At 51.6% G+C, this 22,439-nt stretch overlaps 7 protein-coding genes across 7 annotated transcripts; 5 read left to right on the forward strand and 2 right to left on the reverse strand.

Annotated features, from left to right (window-relative positions):
• Window positions 1–974: 974 nt before the first annotated feature.
• Window positions 975–6,652, reverse strand: N7532_011504 (nucleoporin; the record flags this gene model as incomplete). The annotated part of the gene is made up of 4 exons (XM_056623995.1): window positions 975–2,336; window positions 2,392–5,535; window positions 5,592–6,531; window positions 6,585–6,652. 4 exons carry the CDS (start codon window positions 6,650–6,652, stop codon window positions 975–977), a joined length of 5,514 nt encoding a protein of 1,837 aa, XP_056468983.1.
• A 366-nt stretch (window positions 6,653–7,018) lies between these two features.
• On the forward strand, window positions 7,019–9,300 carry N7532_011505 (bifunctional anthranilate synthase/indole-3-glycerol-phosphate synthase; the record flags this gene model as incomplete). Its single annotated transcript, XM_056623996.1, has 2 exons — window positions 7,019–7,264; window positions 7,333–9,300. The coding sequence occupies 2 exons, from the start codon at window positions 7,019–7,021 to the stop codon at window positions 9,298–9,300; spliced, it is 2,214 nt and encodes a 737-aa protein (XP_056468984.1).
• Window positions 9,301–10,571: 1,271 nt separating this feature from the next.
• Window positions 10,572–11,859, forward strand: N7532_011506 (BRCT domain protein; the record flags this gene model as incomplete). The annotated part of the gene is made up of 5 exons (XM_056623997.1): window positions 10,572–10,743; window positions 10,806–10,988; window positions 11,045–11,104; window positions 11,163–11,275; window positions 11,335–11,859. 5 exons carry the CDS (start codon window positions 10,572–10,574, stop codon window positions 11,857–11,859), a joined length of 1,053 nt encoding a protein of 350 aa, XP_056468985.1.
• Window positions 11,860–12,428: 569 nt separating this feature from the next.
• N7532_011507 (snoRNA-binding rRNA-processing protein IMP4) lies at window positions 12,429–13,366 on the reverse strand (the record flags this gene model as incomplete). Its single annotated transcript, XM_056623998.1, has 2 exons — window positions 12,429–13,301; window positions 13,361–13,366. The coding sequence occupies 2 exons, from the start codon at window positions 13,364–13,366 to the stop codon at window positions 12,429–12,431; spliced, it is 879 nt and encodes a 292-aa protein (XP_056468986.1).
• A 470-nt stretch (window positions 13,367–13,836) lies between these two features.
• On the forward strand, window positions 13,837–17,142 carry N7532_011508 (putative regulator of nonsense transcripts; the record flags this gene model as incomplete). Its single annotated transcript, XM_056623999.1, has 2 exons — window positions 13,837–14,054; window positions 14,124–17,142. 2 exons carry the CDS (start codon window positions 13,837–13,839, stop codon window positions 17,140–17,142), a joined length of 3,237 nt encoding a protein of 1,078 aa, XP_056468987.1.
• Window positions 17,143–18,060: 918 nt separating this feature from the next.
• Window positions 18,061–19,038, forward strand: N7532_011509 (alpha/beta fold hydrolase; the record flags this gene model as incomplete). The annotated part of the gene is made up of 1 exon (XM_056624000.1): window positions 18,061–19,038. One exon carries the CDS (start codon window positions 18,061–18,063, stop codon window positions 19,036–19,038), a length of 978 nt encoding a protein of 325 aa, XP_056468988.1.
• A 1,156-nt stretch (window positions 19,039–20,194) lies between these two features.
• N7532_011510 (putative C2H2 transcription factor) lies at window positions 20,195–21,115 on the forward strand (the record flags this gene model as incomplete). Its single annotated transcript, XM_056624001.1, has 2 exons — window positions 20,195–20,475; window positions 20,545–21,115. The coding sequence occupies 2 exons, from the start codon at window positions 20,195–20,197 to the stop codon at window positions 21,113–21,115; spliced, it is 852 nt and encodes a 283-aa protein (XP_056468989.1).
• Between the last annotated feature and the right edge of the window lie 1,324 nt (window positions 21,116–22,439).

The raw sequence follows: 22,439 nt of genomic DNA on the forward strand, positions 1-22,439 counted from the left end.
AAGATTCCCTGGTTGGGACAAGGATGGATCGAGGATGGGATGGAGATAGGATGAGGAGAAGGACAATTGATGAATGGTTCATTCGTCATTCGGTTTTTAGGTCCAGCCCCTGGATCATACCAAATAGCCACATAACCATACAGCCTTGTCAAATCAGTAGGGAGCCTCGGGGACCTCCCCCGCATAAATCGGTTATGCATGCGGGGGATCCGAGGTGACCGGCACTACCTCGGATAAACGGTGTGCAATCCATGGTAGGCTCACCTACAATAATCTTGAGGGATTCAGCTACAGAGAAGTTATAAAGATTAACTGATGTATACCCATCGGTATATATCGTGTGACTTGATCGAGATCTGCGGCTGCATACCAGTACAACGCTGCAGCTGCAGTGATCCAGGACCTGCCTCGTTCCTACAGCTCTCCGCTTTTCAACCGACAGCTAGTTAGTATGTAGTACTCAACTACCCATTTATTTCTAGGAGATGCCTTTTGTTATTCCTATTTTTTATTCGCACAACAATCTCAAGGTTTAGATTTAGGTTTGCGATAAGCATCTGATGGTGGGCAACAAACCCCAGTAAACTATGCCAGGCGTCAAAGCTTGGCATGACGTGTTTGACCCCTACCCAAAAGGTAGAAGTAGTTCTCAAAGGGTCATGTTTGATACGTAGATACCCAATACTCGGCCCAGCATAATTCCACGATTAGTGCCTACATTATACTAGCGTATGGGTGACTTGACAGTCACCAAGACGATCTACGAATACATCATTGACTCTGCACATTAACTGGTGCTATGCAACAATTCACCTAGCTTAATCTAGAAAACACCACAAATGACTCGATGCAGAAAATCTTGGATCTCCGATACGCTGATCTGCTACACCCCCAAACCCTGGCCAGGCACAAACCAAAAAATCGCAAGCAAACAAAAAAAAAAGGCTGTAAGTAGAGACATCACATGAGTATCATCAATCCTCGCCCAGGTTAAGGCAGGCCAGCACCTCCTCCAATTCAATCACGATTTTCTCCTCCAACCGGTTCTCCGCCTCGTGCTTCTTGTGCAGCGGTGGCTGTCGGGACATTTCAGTCTCCTTGTCATTCGTCGCGACGATACGGCCGCGAAGGTACGGGCGACGACTGAGCAATTCGCTGATGTCGTCCTTGACATGCGACTTGTCCCACTTGAGGTCCTGGATGGCTTGCGGGTCCAGACCAGCACTAGGGCCGGCCTGGCGGAAACGGTCCAGAGCCACGGAAATCAGGGCCAGCGAATATGCCTCCGAAGCCATGCTAAGGCTGATCCACTGGGACTGCGGGGTCTTGTGGCCATGGGAGAAAGTCTCCGCAGCACGGTTAAGCTGACCTTCGAACTGGTTCAGGAAGGCAGACACCTCGGGCGCGGCGCGGTTGACACTGAAAAGCAGGTTCAGGCACAAGGGAAGGAACCCGCTGGTCCAGATTGTGTAAAGTCGAGGGACGGAGTCGAACGGTCCGCATCCTTTCGGCCTCTGAAGGAAATTGGTGAGACGGCACGTTGACAGTCTCATCAGTACTCCCTCCACGGCCAGGTGCTCAGCCAACATGGGGAGGGTGGACAGCTTGACGAGGAATGAGAGACTGACTTCGCCGTAGACTGGATCGCCGGCAATTGCAAGCTGATCTGCCCATGAAAACAAAGTAGTCGCATGGCGGACAGTGTCGTTGTCTTGAATGTGGTACGTGATGAACTCGTAGAGCCGGTCTGCGTCCTTGACCTGCAGACAAGTCTGGAGAATGGCGATGATGATGGCAAAGTCCTTTGGCGTGCACTTATCTGGCTCATCGTGGAGATATGATGTGAGGGACTTGAAACCTTGCGCAACCACGACCTTGACAACATCCACGACCACGGGGATGTCGGACGACACCTTTGCGACCTTGCGGAGGACCTCCGGTTCATTTTGGCCCGCAGGCGCATCCACGTGGAACTGGAGAGCCAAAAACAACACATTGAGGAGAGACCGGTAATATTCCGTGTCATCACCGATCAGGGCGGCTTCGTAGGTTGTATGACGGGAGCGCAGGGCTTTCCAGACGACTTCCAGTAAGTGGAAGACTTCGGCTCCTCGTGATCCCTTCTCCACCAGACACTGGGTCAGCGCCTGAGCGAAATCGACTCGTACCTGCTGAATCCGGTCGAAAATAGCCTCGGGAGGAACGGGTCGGCTGTTGGCTTCCAGGCACTTTTGTGCCACCTCTGCTACCAGTACCTGGAATGTTTGCCCTGCTCCGGCCTCCATGAAATCGTGGCAATGCTCAACGGCAAAGAATTTCCAGCTGTTGAGAAGAGTCTGCGAAAAGTTAGATCAAATTTATAACATCCATTATAAGGGTTGGCAGACTTACAATTTGCGCTTCGACGAGCGACAAGTTGATATTAGCTCGCTCAAACTCCTCAGAAAAGCCTTGTTTCCGGTTTCCAGCCCAAGCAAAGTCGTAAGACAACAAACTTTGTCCCATCGCTAGATCGTAATAGTAATCACGCCCCAGCGTATGGGTTTCAAGCGCTGACCTCTTGAAATCGGTCAATTTGCAGCCGGCATACCGCATTTCGAAGTTCTTCTTCAAATTTGCATGCAAGGAAGCGTTATACGCCGAAACTTCCACAGCATCCTTGCTCAGCCATTGCACTAGCGGAATCAGATCAGTGAAGAACTTTTTCCCACGCTCTTTGGTTTCCCTGTCAGCGTTAGGTGATCCCTTGAGTAATTCCTTGAATGGGAACAAGTAGACAGCACAGATGTCGGTGACGACCGAAGCGATTCGAGTTGCGAAAATTTGCTCGGTCACTGGCATGGAAGAGATTCTCAGTTTAGAAACATAGTGCAATATGCCGTTGAAGAATTCAGTGTGCTTTTGCAAGTGCGGAGTGGCCCATGGCCAATTTTCTTGCGCATGAGAAACGAACTCGAGTAACGACAAGGCCACTTGGGGGTCTTCTGCCTCGATATGTGCAAGTTTGTCTAGTGCAATTTGCAGGAACGGCGTGCTTCTCATTTTCGGACCTCCGGCATTGTCGGATTTCTTCAATGTTTGTCGAGGTGATTTCCCGGTGAGAATGAAAACTGCCAGCCATTGCTGACGCTTGCTAACAAAGGTCGACAACAAATGCCATATAGAAAGCAGCAACTGCTTGTCATTGAGAGATCTGTCGAGTTGGGACAGTACATCAAGGAATAGACAAGCCGACTCTGCGCCGAGGTGTCCAACAAGAGATGGAGGTTCCTTGTCAGCATCCGAAGAAGAACTGATCACCAAAGTATCCAGGAGAGACACGACTGGTAGCCGATAAGCATCATGGAGTGCATAAAGTTTGGTGAGAACAGGTGTCGCCTTGAAGAGTTGCTCCTCCAGAAGCGATGCTGGCTTCCCAGAAAGTCGTGCCGCTTGCACAAGCTTAATACTAAGGTTCAAAGTGGAAGTAACCTGGCTGACAAGTAGATCAAGGTATCGGAGGTGAATAGTAGCTGGGGTTTCAAGGCCGGCCGAGATCAGTCGAAGTATCGCATTGAAAGGTAAGTCAGTAGTTGAGCGAGGTCGTAGCATGTCCAGGATATAGGCTGCAGATCCAGAAAACACGCCAGTGACTTTTGACTCAAGTTTTGCGGAGTCATTGATTCCATAGGTGAGGTAAAGGATACGATCGAAGACAGTAGCCAGCCTGGAGCTGATCGTAAATTGTTGCTCGGGGAAGTTGAATCGCCAGTTGCCGCTGACATTGAAAATCTCGACCATTGTTCGTGTGAAGTTCAGCATGATGGTTCGCATGACATGGGACGGAATGCCTGCGCTCCAGTCCGATGCGATCGTTGATTTGCCTGTGACACTGCCAGGACACTTGCGCAGTACTGCACGAGATGCGGCATCGTCGACAGTTGCTTCGAATAACTGGAGACAGCTGAGAAGGAAGGGATATTCACCAGCAGGAATCTCGACAGCAGAAATAATTGCAGTCAAAACTCCACCTTTGCAATCCGATCCAATGAAGCTGCTACGGCTCAAAAATGGCCAGATCCTGTTGGGAAGGACATGAAGGACTCCTTTGACAAACTGCATGCAAGCCATAATTGGTTCCAATGCCTTCACTGGGTCTCCCTGAGAACCGACATTCTGCAGATTCCGCTCAAAGATATCCAAGACCACCGAGATAATATCACCTTGACGTGATAGTCCGTCACTGGCCAATTCAAGAATCCTCTTGGCACTCGTCCCGGGGGAGTCGTGGGCACGAATGTCCTGTGAGCTTGTGACCAAGTCGGCCAAAAGCCCGATAATCTCGGCGCCGCACTCAGGATCCCATCCATCCGAGTATCCACCGCTCCCACTCCATTCCTCGAGCCAACTTCCTAGAAAGCTCAAGCACGAGTACTCATGCTGCCACATTATGACAGCCGGTCTTGATTCGGAGACGACTTGCCCAATAGTTGAAGATGGAATTTCCGACGACCCATACACAATCAAAGCATTACCTGTCTCGTTGCCCGGAAGACGGTTTCGGGATGACTCAAACATTGGCAGAGATTGAGTCAAGGAGACAAAATTGGCATTTTCGTCCTCGCGAATGGTCTCATAGCCCTGGAAATTCGGGGGAACAAGTTGAGTAAATGTGCTGGTGTTTTCCAGCTCTTCGACTACTTCCGGCAAGCCATCCTCATTAACAGAGTGGGGGCTGACCAAGGCGCGGCAGAGCTTCAAGAATGGGATCGTTTCGAATGGGAAACGAGAGCGAGAAGTGCGGAAGATGTTATTCATGAAGAGACTGTCCTTTGAAAATACCGACTTTGGGTCGCTGGCGGGGCTGAGTGAGTACGTTGAATCCAAGGACGAAGCATTCCGTGTGCCATTGAGGATTGCCAGCACCGACTCGACGATTTCTGGCGAGTAGTCCATGTACAAAATGGTAGCTCGGATCAAGTCAAGGAGAGCCAAACGGGCCCATCGATAGGTTAACCCGTCGTCAATCGCGGACATAGATCCTGCCTTGGAGGACAATGTGATGATAGTGCTGAAGGCCAAATCTTTGACTTGCTCGGAAGTCAAGATCAGGAGAGGATCGTCTTCTTCGTTCATGTGAGGTGGCCGAGCGCAGTCAATGAGATCTTCGTACAAAGATTGCTCTGAATCCCGAGAGGGGCCCGCATTGAGGGTATCCGTCTGGAAAGATTTCACGGCACTGTTGAGTTGTTCCAGCTCTCGAACGTTCTTATCCTCTGAGGCTAGATTTTGCAACAGCAAAAGAACCAATCCCCATGAAAATGCAGCTGGATTGGCGGCAGTCACTCGCATCTCGCAAGCACCCAGCAGGATTTCAGTGATCTTAGCAATTCTATCTTTCGAGAGAAAGTAAGCATCTTGGCCAGGCGAAATGACCTTGGGCTTAGTTCTTTCCAGAACAGACGGGACCACGAGGGAAACCTTCAGGAAAGCCAGTGTAGTCAGAGACACGAAAGACTGAAGAGGCAGTAGCACCTCAACCGGATTTTCGCAAGGCTATAATGATCGTTAGTATCATCAAATATAAGACCATGAAGATATCCAGAACTTACCACTTGCAACGATTCCAAGAAGCCATATTCAGCCATAAGTTCTAGCCAGGACTCGAGCATGGCCCCAGAAGGAACCTCTCCTGATGCATGAAGCTGATGGAACATAATCTGCAGGATGTGTACCAGCTCTTCAACCAAAGTTGTCTTCCAAGTATCCTCAACTTCCCGGCTGCTCTCGGAAACTCCTAGCCAGCCGTCATTTGCGGTCACGTCCTTCAGGCGGGTTCGGATGCCGGTAATACACTCCTCCAGGAACTGCTTCAGTCCATCTCCGCTCGATTTCTCTTTGAAGATGGTCACGCCTAGCTTGAACAAGGCAAGCTTGCGCGCTCCGTCACGGCCGCCAGAGATGACTGAATCACCTGCAAGGTCATGCAGAGAGAGCACAAGCAGCTTGCGGAAAGTCTTCAAGACATGAGCACGTTCAGAGATGTAAACGCTTCGCAGTCGCAACCGACGATCCTTCTCCGTGTCGAACGAGGACGAATTTTGGTCGGTTTGAGCCCTGCTGCAAATGTTCGCTAGGTTGGGCCCAGCCACCGAAACTCGCAGGTTATCAGTACCTGTCGCACTTGCTAGGCTCGCGGCTTCTTCAGAGGAGAAATTCGCGGTTAGACGCGCCGCGGGGCGGTCCTGCCGTTCAAGGATAACGATGCGCAGAGCCGTGACCTCGTCGATGTCGGCGGTCTTACTGAGCCATTGCGCGTCAGCTTTGATCTCCTTCAAATCGAAGGAATTGGTAGAGTTTGTTTCGACATGAACAGCGGAGGTTTTGGACTCGAATTCGGATTTCGATTTAGTGGAAGGGCGGCAGAACGGATTCAGACTTTGTGATAGCTGCTGGATACTTTCGGGGTGTGAAAGGAAGGCGGCGATGTTATCTCCATTGTCAGTGTGACCTTCGGCGTCGTTTGTGTAGAGAAAGGCTCTCTTCCAGGACCTATCAATGATCAGTATCAAGCGCGAGTCGCAGAGAGTAGACGGGAGCCTTACAAGAGCTGAGCGTCCCCGGAGAAGCACTTGTCCAGGGACGGGAAATAGGCCTCCGGAATGGGAGCCATTTGGCAAGGCAATCAGATCATCATAAGACCGAACAAGCCAGTAGAGAAGGAGGGGAGAGGGAAAAGGTAGTGCGGACCGCAAGGTAGCTTATGATAGCTTCGGGAAGCTCCAGCAGAATATTCACCTTTATTCACCGCGCGACGGTCAACAATCCGCATTACCTATCCGGGACTAGTGCCAGGCGGTGAGGCCTTGCCATCTCGCCGGACTTTTTGAGTCACTCCGCTGGCCTCAATCCTTGTGCTTCGTGGCGAATACACAGGACGAGCTGACCAATTTGTGCGAGGCGTATTCTTTTCGTGTCCTCCAGGACCCACCGACACCCTCAAACCCCCTCACGCCATCCCCCGCGACCACCCACAGCCATGGCGGATCTTGTCGACCATTCCCCCCACCATCCCACCAAAGCTGCCCGCCTGGATAGCGCCTCCAATGTCATTCTGATTGACAATTACGACTCTTTTACTTGGAACGTCTACCAATACTTGGTGCTTGAAGGGGCAACCGTCACCGTCTTTCGCAATGACGAAGTTACCGTGGAGGACTTGGTCGCAAAGAAGCCGACGCAACTGGTGATCAGCCCCGGGCCCGGGCACCCTCAAACGACGCCGGTATCAGCAATGCTGCCATCAAATATTTCAGTGGAAAGATTCCCATCTTTGGTGTATGCATGGGCCAGCAATGTATTATCCAATCGTTTGGTGGCAAGGTTGATGTGACGGGCGAAATTCTCCACGGCAAGACTTCTGTGTTGAAGCACGATGCCAAGGGTGTCTATGAAGGCCTACCTACGATCCTTTCGGTCACTCGTTATCACTCGCTTGCTGGAACCCATTCGACTATTCCGGACTGCATGGAGGTGTCTTCCTGGGCCGAATTGGAGAACGGTAGCGGGAACAGCGTTATCATGGGTGTGAGGCACAAGGAGCTTGCGGTGGAGGGTGTGCAGTTTCACCCGGAGAGCATTTTGACGGAATATGGACGAATGATGTTCAGGAACTTCCTCAAGCTCAATTCAGGCACCTGGAGTGGAAACAAGAAGGTTGCGACTGCTCCAGCTAGCGCCCCGGCTCAGCCCGCTGCTCCTACCGAGAAGAAGATCTCTATCCTGGAGAAGATCTACGCTCATCGCAGAAATGCCGTTGAAGAGCAGAAGAAAATTCATGCATCGCGGCCGGAAGCCCTCCAGGCTGCTTACGATTTGAACATTGCGCCCCCGCAAATTTCTTTCCCAGATCGTTTGAGGCAGTCGGATTATCCCCTGTCCCTTATGGCAGAGATCAAGCGAGCTTCTCCCTCCAAGGGTATAATTTCGGCCGATGTGTGCGCGCCTGCCCAAGCACGCGACTACGCTAAGGCTGGTGCCAGCGTCATCTCTGTGCTGACCGAGCCTGAGTGGTTCAAGGGTACCATTGACGATCTCCGTGCAGTCCGCCAGAGCTTAGAAGGATTCACCAACCGACCAGCCATTCTACGAAAGGAATTCATCTTTGATGAATACCAAATTCTCGAGGCGCGCCTCGCTGGCGCTGATACCGTTCTACTGATTGTGAAGATGCTCAGCACCGATCTTCTCACACGTTTATACAACTACTCTCGCAGCCTCGGAATGGAGCCTCTTGTCGAAGTCAACACGCCCGAGGAGATGAAGATCGCTGTGGACCTAGGATCCCAGGTGATTGGTGTCAACAACAGAGATCTGACCAGCTTTGAGGTTGATCTCGGCACTACAAGTCGCCTCATGGACCAAGTGCCGGAAAGCACCATCGTCTGTGCCCTCAGTGGAATCACAGGCCCCAAGGATGTTGAGGCATATAAGAAGGATGGAGTCAAGGCTATCCTCGTGGGTGAAGCTCTGATGCGCGCTGCCGATACCTCGGCTTTCGTAGCACAACTTCTTGGTGGATCCTCCGGCAAGGCTTCGACATCGCCTAAGGCACCCTTGGTAAAGATCTGTGGCACACGATCAGAGGAGGCTGCCAAAGCCGCCATCGAAGCCGGCGCGGATTTAATTGGCATTATCATGGTCCACGGAAGGTCAAGACTGGTCCCGGATGATGTGGCTCTACGCATCTCTCAAGTCGTAAAGTCTACGCCCCGACCTGGAGTTGAGTCTCAGCAAGTATCGAAGGCGACTTCGTCAGAATGGTTTGAGAATTCTGTCAATGTGCTGCGTCACCCATCCCGAGCCCTACTTGTCGGTGTATTCATGAATCAACCTTTGTCATACGTTCTTTCTCAACAGCAAAAGCTGGGGCTCGACGTTGTTCAGCTTCATGGCTCGGAGCCTTTGGAATGGGCGAGCTTGATTCCTGTCCCCGTGATTCGCAAATTTGCGCCAGGTGACATCGGTATTGCACGTCGGGCATACCATACGCTGCCGTTGCTGGATTCTGGTTCCGGCGGGTCTGGTGAACTTCTAGCAGAGACGGGCGTTCAGAAGGCCCTTGACAGTGATGAAGGGCTGCGAGTCATCCTTGCTGGTGGTTTAAAACCTGAAAATGTCATTGACACCGTCAATAAGCTAGGCAAGTCAGGAGCTAATGTGGTGGGATTGGATGTCAGCTCCGGGGTCGAAACGAATGGCTCACAGGATTTGAGCAAGATCAGAGCCTTCGTTCAGGCCGCCAAAAGTGTTTCCTCATGATTCACGCAGAATTTTCGGAGATTTTATGGTTTTATTTATGAGCTTGTAGGGTGACTTCATTTCTCACCTTACTGAAATATCTTGTCAGTTTTCACGGTGTAAATAGAAATTCGGCATCATTTTCCAAATATATAACGGTCATTGTCGACGGTGTTGGCTCAAGTGTGGATGCAGTGTGTAACATGTGACAAATCCGATGTTTTCATCATTGCCGAAGGGTGTGATACACTAGTGTAATACCTAGTGTTGGAATTCTCTCTACAAGTTCGATTCCCCTTGTTGGGCCCGATGGATTCACTTCCGGCCATCCCCTCCACGGCATCGTGCCTCCCTTGATGAGGTACTCCACAAATCCTGCACTCGACTCCTCGCCCGAGCCCAACGTCCTCTATTTCTACGCAACAACGGAAGTGTAACAGTTCTGTTCGAAACCACGCACTTGGCTTGACACAATATCTGCATCACTCACTCGAAGTCGAAGAGAAAACATCTGTTCATAGATGCCAACCATTGCTGACCAACGCCGAAGTACAGCTCTCATTGCTCCAACACTTCACATCTTGGGGAGCGTCCAGGAAGAGTGCATGGGGTATACTACTAATACCGTCCTTTTTTAGGAATTACGACTGAACTTACATGTTTCACATATTTTCTCCAAGGCCACAGAAGCCCGACACACCTATAGACTAAAGCGTTATTGCCCACCTGAACTGGGTTGCCTGACAGCTAAAGAGTTATATCCCCTTCATGTGATCATCACTATACACTTTCTAAGCCAAGGACCATCCAAATGCATCATATCATTGCAGATAAACTATTCTTTCGGGCTGACTAGACAGACAGAGAACACTCTTCCAAAATCGCGATGGTAGCTGGACGCTTGCGATTGGTGGCTCAACTGACGTTATATCTCATTCCGATACCACGTTACTCGGTCATCAAAAGAATCACAGAGTATTTTTCCTGTCAGTATATTGAGACATATCACATGGCTCTAAAGTTTGTCTTGTCACCTCGCCCGTATCACATGCTTCAACCTAACGCCATCCACTGAGAGAAACACATAAGGTCACAGCGCCACGCCTCTTCAGATCCAGCTCAAGTATAGCGATTATACGCCAATTGCATTCGAGCAGAAACCTTCAGCCTACCACCAAGTCTTGAAGGGGTCTCGATACGAAAGATCAAGCTCTGCTCACCTAACTGACTCGTTCCCTCCTAAGACCAAACGCCATCCAGTCACCAGCCACAGTTCACTTCTCACGGACAACATGGTCCAATCTTTCCGGAATGTTAGGCTCTGCTCAGTTGGCAATCTGGAGGATGGTGCAAAAATACCCCAGTGGGTACAAGCCCATGGCGGCACTTACCTCAGGAAGGTTGACAACAGCACAACTCATCTTATTGCCACAAAAGAAGCATACGAAAACGATGTCGATGCAGGTATGAACAATAAAACCGTCTTATTACCTTTTGCCTTCTCAGTGAGCTCATACATTAGACAGTGAAAGCAGCCAAGGACCTCGGAAAGATCAAGATTGTGAGCCTCAGCTGGCTTAAGCATTCGCTATGGACCAAGACTCGTCGGCCACTGCCGGAGACCCCCTACCTTTTCAAATCAGCCGAGCAGGGGGCGCAAAGGACTACAACAAAGGCTGGGTCCCCTTCACGGCCCAAGAGAAACATACGTACGTATATGTTCTCCCATGCCAAACTCATGAACCTACTGCTAACCATGGCTTAGGAGATCCGTTCCCTAAAAACAAGAGGAAAGTCACCAAGAGATCTATTGGACCGAGCCGTGGTATGTCGCTTCGGGCCATTTCAATCTCCCCCTGTTCACTACAGCTCAAGCTAACCAGAAGAAGCAGGAGAAGGTCGTGTCTACAAAGACTCCAACACGCAAGAGGTCTGGAAAGCCCTTCTCACACGAATTTGCAATCCTCCACGCTCTCGAGAGAAGTATCAGCTGGCAGTAAGTCGTAACAACACCTGGCCTATACAGGCCATATGGATTTCTGATATGAGATACAGATCATTCAATCTTCGGCCAGATCTCCCACTTACGGTGCTTACGTGAAATATAGCCGGGTCGGGAAATCGACAGTGGAGCTTTTAGCTCCAGCGCATAAGAGTGTTGGTTTCGCCATGAGTGCCTTCGCGAAGTTTTTCAAAGAGAAAACAGGCAAGGAATGGTGTGATCGAGCTGATGGGAAGCTGCCGCCCCCGAAAACCAACGATGAAAACCAGCCATTGCCTCCCCACGAGGGTTGGTTCTCTTTGGAATCTCATTCTAACCTCTTCACTGATTACCTCAAAAGCGTCCCAGAGCAAGCTGACACCAACGAATCTGGAGGCTCCTGCGGCGGCAGCAATGCGTCGTTCGATCGCCCTGTGGATGCTGTGGCTAAGGAGGACTCGACAGGTGCGGATGACCAGTCCGAGATGCTGGCGAAAAATCGCGCTTTACTACAAACACTTCTTGCTGAAGGGTCGGATTACCCCATTTTCAACAACAGGACAGCCGAAACAAGAGGAGAGAATGGCAAGGAGAATTGAAAACATGCGGCCTTAAATTCGAGCTCACCAGCATGGTACTATGGATTCAACAGAGGAAGAAACCGAGCTTCACGGGTGACTTCGTTTGTTTTTGGTTATTGGGGTTCTCTGGTTCTTATATCCAAGTTTCCGCTGCTGTTTTTTTTTTTGGGATTCGAAGCTTTGCAAGGGGTCATGGTACATCCTAATGTCAATTTCAACCCTGCCCCGTTAGCACACACCAAGCAAAATGCAAGGACCCCAGTGAAGTACAACGATGTTGCACGTCAGATGCTCAATTACTTTAGAACCTACGACTTGATTACTAGTAGAGACTGTTCAGTCGGTGACATTTTATGGTTAACGCTAGAGAATTGCTTTCCCTCGTCGTACCGGGATCTTCTCACAAAGGATTGATATGAAGATGAAAAGGTATAAAATACATGAACTGGGCTATACAGAAGCCTTTTGGGTAGCCATCGACACCAGTGCGCCATTAAAAGATCAATATTTTGCCATGAAAAAAAGAAATCGTAAACCCCATTTCTCCACACCGGCAGCCTGTACCATGATGCAAACCTGTGGGTCATTTACAGGTAGTCCTTCTTCCTGCTGGTTCTTGTGTATTGTGTCAAAGCCCATTCAATGTCGCCACTCGAGCCCTTCTCAAGGGTACCACCCCGGATCTCGAAGAGTCGCATGGTCATGCGCGGCCCGACTTCGGCGAGCTCAACGTCACGATATCCCGTCTTGACAAAGACGTGGTGTCGCACCTCGATGCTATCCTCCTTGTTCACGAAGGTGACAACGCGGTTGCCGACCTTTCCGGGCTCACGGGGAGGGAAAAGGTGTTTCAAGATCTGAACAACGCGGGCACCCAGCTTGGTAGTGAAGCCCTCGAAGACCAGGTGAGGGTAGCTCTCTGAAACAGTACCACGAGCAGAATTTGGGATATCCGCACGGAGGACCACGTTATGTAGCGAGAAACTGGCCGTCGGACCATGAGGGAGATGCGAAACAGTAAGGGCGGTAGGTGTACCACGGTGCTCATGCAGAAGAATCATATCGGTCAGAGATGCAGAGGTTGCGCTCGAGACCAGGTCGGGAAGAACAAGGTTTCCACGGTTCAGACGGATAGCGGTCGGAAGGAGAAGTCGGATCTCTTTAGCGAAGGCACCGAGGCGAGCAGAGGGCGAGCGTGATGTTGTAACAAGCGGGCGAGGGTCAATGACGCCCGATGTCAAAGCATATTCGTCGTCGATATCCACCTCACCATCCTCGCCCTTGGATTCATCGTATTTGAAATCTTCTCGCAAGGCCTTATCGTTGGCAATTGCCGGGTCTAGGGGTTTTCCAGAGGCCAAAGAAGCCTTGAGCTGAGCTCGCTTTTCGGCGATAGAGGCGTCGCGGAGCAAGAGCGCTCTCCGATAGAGATAATCACGGCGCTCACGAGCTTGACGACGCTATAGTATGAGTAAGTTTTAGAATTCTGTTCGTCTGACAGACAGCGCGAAGTACGTACCAGCATCTTGTGAAAGGGTTTGCGGCGAAAACTTGGATGATCTTCGAAGATCGAAGGCGGGCAACTTTTTTTTGCCAAACTCCGGGGCTGCGTGAATGGCCCATATCGCCCGCCGTAGTGGGATCCCACTGATACAATCCGGATAGCAGATGCGGAGGCGGTTTTTGTCCACCCAGACTTTTCCACGCTCTCTTGTCGGGATCAAGAGCTACGCTTGCTGTCAGTATCATTCCTCTGATTTGGGTTGGGCTTTGCTCACCTCAGTGCGATCTTCAGGACCCCCGTTCCTTTACCCCTCGGACAGCACACAATCGGAGCGGCCCTTAAGAATTGCACTGGACCGTCGGACCGTCCTCTACGCTCATTTCCTACGACGCCGAGACCTCTAAGGCTTCACGCGCATGTTACACCCACACTGATTTCGTCTTCTTTCGAACCCCCTTCGGCCTGGGCCTACTTCGAATCTAGGATCCACCATGGAGACCTACCATCCGGGCCTGGCAGACGATTCCCAGGTTGATGACTATCGCGCGGCCGCCCTTGGCAGAGCCCGACCGCGCTTGCACGACGATGAGGACGAAGGATCAGACATTCTGGAGGAGGATGACTTGGAGAGCACCGTTGATGGCCCGCCTAATCCAAACCAGAAAGGCCAGGCCGAGGAAGAGAAGGAGCTTCCTGCTCATGCATGCGCGTGAGTTCTATGCCTAGTAGCCCGGATACTTTGTAAGATCTGAAGAGCTGACAATTACTTCGTTTCTAGTTACTGTGGCATCCACAATCCGAGCAGTGTGGTAAAGTGTCTCTCCTGCAATAAGTGGTTCTGCAGTGCTCGCGGCAACACCTCCTCTTCCCATATCGTCAACCACCTTGTTCGCGCCCGCCATAAGGAAGTGCAGCTTCATCCGGCCTCTTCGCTTGGCGATACCATTCTCGAATGCTACAACTGCGGTACCAAGAATGTTTTCCTGCTCGGGTTCATTCCCGCGAAGTCAGACACCGTGGTGGTTCTCCTTTGCCGTCAGCCATGTGCGGCAATGCCCTCGTCGAAGGATATGAACTGGGATACGTCGCGCTGGCAGCCACTCATTGAGGACCGCTCATTCTTACCGTGGCTCGTGGGTGCGCCCACTGATCAGGAACAGCTCCGGGCTCGCCACCTTAGCCCGCAGCTCATTGCGAAACTGGAGGAAATGTGGAAAGAGAACTCAAAGGCCACTCTTGATGATCTTGAGAAGGCTACCGCTGTCGACGATGAACCCGCACCAGTCTTGTTGCGCTACGATGATGCCTTCCAGTACCAAAACATTTTCGGCCCTCTTGTCAAAATCGAGGCTGATTATGATCGCAAGTTGAAGGAGTCCCAGTCTCAGGATGGCCTGATTGTGCGTTGGGATCTTGGTCTTAACAACAAGCATCTGGCGAGTTTCGTCCTGCCTAAACTTGAACTCGGTGATGTGAAGCTTGCAGTCGGTGATGAGATGCGTTTGAAGTACACCGGTGAATTACGCTCCAAGTGGGAAGGGGTTGGCTACGTGGTCAAGATTCCGAACAATCAGTCTGATGAGGTTACTATTGAATTGCGCTCCAAGGGTGAGCACAAGTCCGTGCCCACTGAATGCACACACAACTTCAAGGTCGACTATGTCTGGAAGTCGACCTCATTTGACCGCATGCAGCTTGCCATGAAGACTTTCGCCGTGGACGAGATGAGCGTTTCGGGTTACATTTTCCACCGTCTTCTTGGCCATGAGGTCGCGGCCGCTCCAATGAAGCCACAGATTCCCAAGAAATTCAGTGTGCCGGGTCTGCCAGACCTGAACGGCAGTCAAATCAATGCCGTTAAGAGCGTACTGCAGCGGCCATTGAGTCTGATTCAAGGCCCTCCTGGAACTGGTAAGACTGTGACTTCAGCCACCATTATCTACCACCTTGCCAAGAACAACGGAGGCACAGTGCTGGTCTGTGCACCGTCCAACGTTGCCGTCGACCAGCTTTGTGAGCGCATTCATTTAACCGGTCTCAAGACCGTGCGAGTTACTGCCAAATCTCGAGAGGATGTGGAATCCCCTGTTGGTTTCCTATCCTTGCATGAGCAAGTGCGCTTGAATGATACCAACATCGAATTGGCCAAATTGAACCAGCTGAAGGCGGAGCTGGGAGAGCTTTCCAGTCAGGATGAAAAACGGTTGAAGCAGTTGACTCGCTCGGCCGAGCGGGAAATTCTCAACAATGCAGATGTCATCTGTTGCACTTGTGTTGGTGCTGGAGATCCCCGCCTGGCCAAATTCAAGTTCCGCACCGTCTTGATCGATGAGTCGACCCAGTCCGCTGAGCCCGAGTGCATGATCCCATTGATTCTTGGCTGTAAGCAAGTCGTTTTAGTCGGTGATCATCAGCAGCTTGGTCCTGTTATCATGAACAAGAAGGCCGCGAAGGCCGGACTCAATCAGTCTCTCTTTGAACGCCTTGTTATCTTGGGCTGCTCTCCTATCCGCCTTAATGTTCAGTACCGTATGCATCCATGTCTTTCCGAATTCCCCTCCAACATGTTCTATGAGGGATCGCTACAGAACGGTATCACCATTCATGACCGCCTTCGCCGTGATGTCGACTTCCCGTGGCCCATGATGGACAACCCTATGATGTTCTGGTCGAATTTGGGCAACGAGGAGATTTCAGCGTCGGGAACTTCGTACCTCAACCGCACTGAGGCAACCAATGTTGAAAAGATTGTCACTCGCTTCTTCAAGGCAGGCATCCAGCCGGATGGCATCGGTATCATAACCCCATACGAAGGACAGCGGAGCTATATCGTGAGCTCCATGCAGGCCAACGGAACATTCAAGAAAGAGCATTACAAGGAAATCGAAGTCGCTTCGGTCGATGCATTTCAAGGTCGAGAGAAAGACTACATTATTCTTTCTTGCGTGCGCTCCAACGATCACCAGGGTATTGGTTTCTTAAGTGACCCTCGTCGTCTCAACGTCGCCCTTACTCGAGCTCGATATGGTTTGGTTATTGTCGGCAACCCGAAGGTTCTTAGCAAGCACCCTTTGTGGAACAGCCTTTTGCAGCACTTCAAGGAGCAGCACTGCCTCGTCGAAGGACCTCTTTCGAATTTGCAAGAATCTCTCATCCAATTCAGCCGGCCCAGACAGGCCTACCGAGGACCCCAGCGCTTCCAGATGCCTTTCAATCACGCTTCCAATGCAAACAACGGCGCCATGAACGGTCGTAACGGCCAACGCAATGAGTACCACGATTCGGGCTCGGTTGTCGGCTACATCCCGGATGACGTTTCCTCGGTTCATTCGTCTGCTGTGGGTGGTGGGGTCGGCCTGCCTTCCGGATATCCTCCTATGTTCCAAAATTTTGCTGATCAGTGGCCATCGCTCTCGGGCAACCGCCGAGCCAATGGTAGTCGGACAAAGGGAGCCCCAAGTGTTGCTGGGGAATCTGTTGCCGCTACTGAATCCGATGTTACTGGCAGCATTATTGACGGACGAAGCACCGATCAGGGTGGAGTCAGCCTTGCGGGCTTGAGCATCAATGACATGAGCAAGCAACCTAGTCTCAGTCAGTCCGACCGTCTCAAGCGCTACGTGGAGTCTGGAGGTCGTGAGCCATATCGCACCGGTATTCCGGACAACGGCAGCATTTTCGGCGGCAGCTCTGCCAGTATCCGCGTGACTCGTCCGGGTCTCAATGTTCATGACGATGACGATGCCCGCAGTGTTTCCACTGCCTTTGCTAGCCAGGTCGGCGGTAACTACGACTGAATAAATCTCAACGTCATTGTGTCTCTGGGGCACCTCCAACAGGCTGGCCCGCTCTTATCAACTTGGGGAATGGTCTCGCATAAAATGTCAGAGTTACTTCCAGCAGATTTTTGCCCGTCCTTTTCCTGTATGCCGATCTAGAATCTACATCGGTGGGATGAAGGCTCTTCCGCTCCACTCCTCTCGGAGTGTTCGAATTTTTTTACCTGCTAGCTCAGATCTAGCGATCATCTGTTCGATAGCAGTGCCCCTTGGTTCCTACCATTATGGTATCATCATTGTCGCCATGGCATAGGTTACCTTGCATGGCAGTTGGTGGGCTCGGGGCAACTGGTATTGACTTGCCGAATTCCACTCAGGACCCATTCCTGAAGAAGCGATTGTCCCCTGCCGATTCGCAAATTAGCACGGTAGCGATTTCACGGGCCGCTTTTGGGATTCGCTCTACTCCCTGACTCGGTTGTTCTAGCTCTCTATGTTTAGATAGACAGCTAGCTTGCTAACACCCATTTGCAATCGAGAACGGCGTGACTTTGTTTTCAATTTGCCCTCCATCACAGTAGAACCTGATTCCATAGTATTTGCGCAGACCACTGGCAGATCTCAAAGTCTGCCTTGCGTCCGCCTCTGTCTATTAAGCTTACGTAGGATCAGTTTCTGTTATCTGCTAGTTGGGATTATTGAACAATCACAGGTACTCTAAAATTTGTCTGGACTCTTTACTTTCGCTGGAGTGAAGATTTGTGGGATTCCTAATTTAGCATATGCGGTGGCCTAGAAATCGCGGGGTGGCTGAGGATCATCGATCAACGGCCCCCATGTCTTGACCCGCGCCTTTAGGGCTAGACTCTGCCCCGCTTTATCTGGACCTACTGCATGTATACGCAACTCAAACCAGGAACACCCAGGAGAATCACCATGGCAGCACCGCCCCCAAACTGGGCAATCGATATTGGATCCTCGCTGATCTCCATCGGCACGCATAGTCTTTACACCTCTATTGACGGGCCACCCCGCAAGCCGCAAGACCCATTGGTCATCGTTATCGCCGGCGCTGGTGATGTTACGACCTCCTACACAGCCCTCTCACCGCTAGTAACTCCCTTCTATCGCGTCCTACTATACGATCGATCCGGACTCGGTCGTAGTGAGCCGGGTCCTTCGGCTTCCCCGCAGAGATCGACGGCCGTTACTGCTGCAGAGGAACTACACAGCCTTCTGGAAGCACTGAAGCTCAATCCTCCTCTGGTTCTAGTTGCTCACTCCTACGGGGCCATCGTTGCCCGAGAGTATCTCCACTTGCATGACGATGACGTCCTCGGTATTGTGCTCCTTGACGGTTCCACTGAGCGACAGTGTGACTATTTTCGTCTCCCGGACCCCGATATCAATGCTGTTTTAGGCGATCTGAAAGTGGCGCAGGTGACTGGGCTACGAGTGGATGCAAAACTATCGCGAGACAGGTGGAGAGAACGTGCCATCGATATCTCGCGAGGCGCTGTCGCTGCCCAGGCGGAGGCTGATTTGCTCGGATCTGTTTGTCGAACGCTTGCGGAGAAGAAGCAGTTTCAGACTCAGGCGATGGGAAACCGCCCTGTGAGCGTGATTCGCTGTGAGAGTGCCCGGGACTACGAGCGCCTCTACGAGGCGGGAGTCGAGGCAGGCAATGGGACGATTGAACAGAGACAGGCGTTTCGAACCCTCCTGGACCGGTGGCCATTGATTGACCGGGATCTCAAGGAAGAGCAGCTGAAGCTCTCATCGAATACCCATCTCGTGTATCTCCCTGACTGTGGCCATAACGTTCATTTGATCAGGCCGGATGTTGTGGCGGAAGAGGTTCGATGGGTGGTGGACCACTCCCAGGGATTCGGACGCGACGAGCTGAAGCTTTGATGTCTCTCCCCTTGTATGGGATTGGTGTATTCGGTAGTCGATCATGATATTCCGTGCCATGCACCTAGAGCCCTGCAAGTGGCGATGAATTTTGGAGCCTACCCTAAGGTACGTATCCTTTGGACACCAGAAAATGTGTATCCACTGCGCAGCAGAAACAAGAAATATAGATGCGCTTGGCCACTATGTTTAGAATGCATAGCCATGAGATCCGCATGCATTCTGGCTGCCGTCGGAATCAGTGTATAACTCGTCCAGCTTAGGATAGGACCCTTCGGGCCATTGGGGGACCAAATGGTGGGTGCCTAATGCTTCGGGTGCCAACCCTGCTCGCGCTTAACGTTCCACGTGATTCCATGCCTGACAGACTGGTTATGTGTATGGTCCCGTGACTCACACCGCCACAGCCCTGGCCGGATTCCATGAAGTACACCTGCAAGCTTCGATGCCTCTCGGATTCGTCAGACGCGTGGCGATCTTGCATCTGATCGCCTGGTCCTGCAACGGTTCCGCCGGGAGATGGCTGCCTGACAACCGGTTGCTGTAGGCCCAAGTCCAGCAGATGATTGTCTTCTTATTGGTACCAGACCGGACACCGCTGGGTTGCTCGGCTAGCTAGTGTGAGTCATTGCGTCCTCGTCGTTGCCACACGCATCAGGTTGGGGAGCAAGCCCGTGGTGGAGAAACATTACAAAACCAACTCAACCCCCCCCCCATCAAGGAACCTGCACGTAGATAGAATATTTCTGCTGCAGAAAGAATCTGCAGCTTGCATGCGCTTCAGCTACTCGGCAACTCCGCGAAAGACCGAGAGAAGCGCGCGCTGACTGCGCCACAGTTCCGGTGCCACAGTGGCGGGTCCTTACGCAAGCAACCGTATTTAAATACCAGGCCGCCCAGGGATGTTTGCCTTGCTACCTGAAAAATTTGGCACTTTTGAATCCATCATATCCTTCGAATATCACCCTCTCCCCATCGGCCTACTTTGCGCCAATTTATTGATTTGACGAGTTCCGCCTCTTCGAACGCCTTCCATCGCTCTTTTCTTCTCTTGAGCCTCCCCCAAGTGGTTTATTGAGTCATCGGTTGACGCGTCTTGCCGGTATCCCTCACTCCATCCACCATCCCCTCTCTTAGTGTGGGGTCGACACGCGATATGGGAGACGGATCTGACTATCCTAGCCCGCGAAGTGAAGCTCCGCACGGTGCAACTGCTGCTTCCGTCCTTGCCTCTGCCCAAGAGTCTTTGTCCTCAATTGCCAGAATGAACGAACAACTCGCCTCGCCGGCCGGATTCCACCACATCGAGGGAACGCGCCCGCGCCTGTCCGTTCGACGCGACCGCGATCCTCCCAAGAACAGTGAAGGCCAGATATACTGCGACCACCCCGACTGCCAGGCCGCCCCTCCAACATTTCGCCGTCCGTGTGAATGGAAGTACGTATAATTGCCCCGTCCTAGACCGCGTCAAGATTGTGGTCCCAACAAATGCTAACCCTATGGTAGCAAACACATGGATAAACATGACCGCCCTTACAAATGCTTCGAGCCTGGCTGCGACAAGATCCAAGGTTTTACCTACTCAGGCGGTCTCCTGCGGCACCAGCGTGAAGTTCATAAGAAGAACACTGATGCGAAAAAACCGTTAATGTGTCCGTATGGCGATTGTAACCGCAGCACAGGAAATGGTTTCACACGTCAGGAGAACCTGCGAGAACATCTTCGCCGCCGCCACATGCACACTGACGACGGTCCTTCCATCATGGCGGACATGGCTTGGGATCGCGCCAATGAACTCGAGGGCATTCGTTCCAACTCTCTTCCCGCCACCGGAATCAAGCGCAAGCATGACTCCCCCAACGGAGATATGCCGGAGACCGAGGAGACCGGCGTCGATATGCACAATGAGCTAAAGCGTCTCCGCCGCGAGGTTCAGGAGAAGGACAAGCGGCTGGAGGAACTCGAGCGGGTGGTGGCTGGCCTCCAGCAATCACTCACCCAGGCTCCGGAGCCTGAGTCACAGCCTCTCTCGCAAACCATCCCTCCTATTCCACAGGCCGCCGCCCCTCCAGTTTAATCCTTAGTTGCCAAAGTCTTCTCTGTGTTTGTTCGTTTCTTTTGTCGCATTCTGCAGGCGTTCACCCAAGCAAGGAAAGAGGAATTAGGGTCTTGCCTTTGGTTTTCTATATTCATTCCTCTCCCCCTCCTGCATCTGGGTTCGGCGAATAGCTGGTTTCGCTAATGCGACCAGCAAATGTCGATGCGGATCATGGCGTTTTGTTTGTACTTGACACCCGAGGGGTCAAGCGGTGTTCTTGCTCCAGCTTTTGCAGTGGAGGTTGCCAATTTTGGGTGGCCTCATATACCCAGGTGTACGTTGCTGTTCAATCTTTATTATCCTGTCATAATCTCGTCATTTCCAACGCTTGTTTCTATTCCTGCCGATCGTGGCTTCAACAGCTCTATGCTAGTAGCTAGTATTTATTTCCCTAAAAATTCTAAATCGAAAATATGGATCCCAAGACTGGCCCAAGTTGTGCCAGTCACACTTTGCCTTTGCACCTTGAAAATTTTTCTACGTGTATCTAATGAGATAATTTGAATTTTTGTTGCTGTTCATGAGTTTTCAATAGTCGCGTTGCATACTTTGGCGGATCATCAGGCAGAATCAGGCAATCAAAACACCCAGCCACACCTCATGGAGGGGCCCAGGCAACCAACCTGAGAACCTCAGGTATCTGGCCCCCATTCTCTGCGGACCCGTTTCTTTACGAACAATCCGTAGCCTCACCTCGAACTCGGGCTTACTCCAGAAACTTCCGATTCAACGAGGCTACCGTCCGGCCTCCTCGGAATACGAGTGACTCATGACGGGCGAGGTGCATCCGCGCTGACAAACATCAAAGTCATCGTGACTCCGCTTGGAGGCAAGACGCTAGGAAGCACCGGCACGGTGCTAGGAGGAGAAACTCCGCCTGTCATTCCCGACGGAATCTACAAGAGGAAATGGGGCCAAGGCTGCGTTATGATGACGGTGTGGTGCAAATGCCTGATCGGGTGCGCAATTCAGATGGATTTGGTCGCCGCTGTGCTCGGACGGTGGGTTTGTTGGGGACGGGCTGAGTCGCGACTCGGTCCAGAACTAAGTGGCTGGGGATTATATGGAGTCTACTAGAGATTTGAGGCCCTCGTTGATTTGCAATCATGCACTCCTTCTATCCGAGGTGTTACGCGATCATGGTGTCTTGGTTTTGCTTGTGCCGGCTTGAATGCTGCTGACCAAGATTGTGCTAAACCACTTTTATTGAGATTGTATAGCCTCCAGGAAGGCTCTTCAGTATCTGAGTCTACTTCTTCCAATCTTGGAAGGCTTCAAAGCCTAATTTTCGCGTTCTTGTTAG

Source organism: Penicillium argentinense (genome assembly GCF_028826775.1).
Source record: "Penicillium argentinense strain IBT 30761 chromosome Unknown utg000011l_segment0_segment0, whole genome shotgun sequence".
NCBI classification, from domain to species: Eukaryota; Fungi; Ascomycota; class Eurotiomycetes; order Eurotiales; family Aspergillaceae; genus Penicillium; species Penicillium argentinense.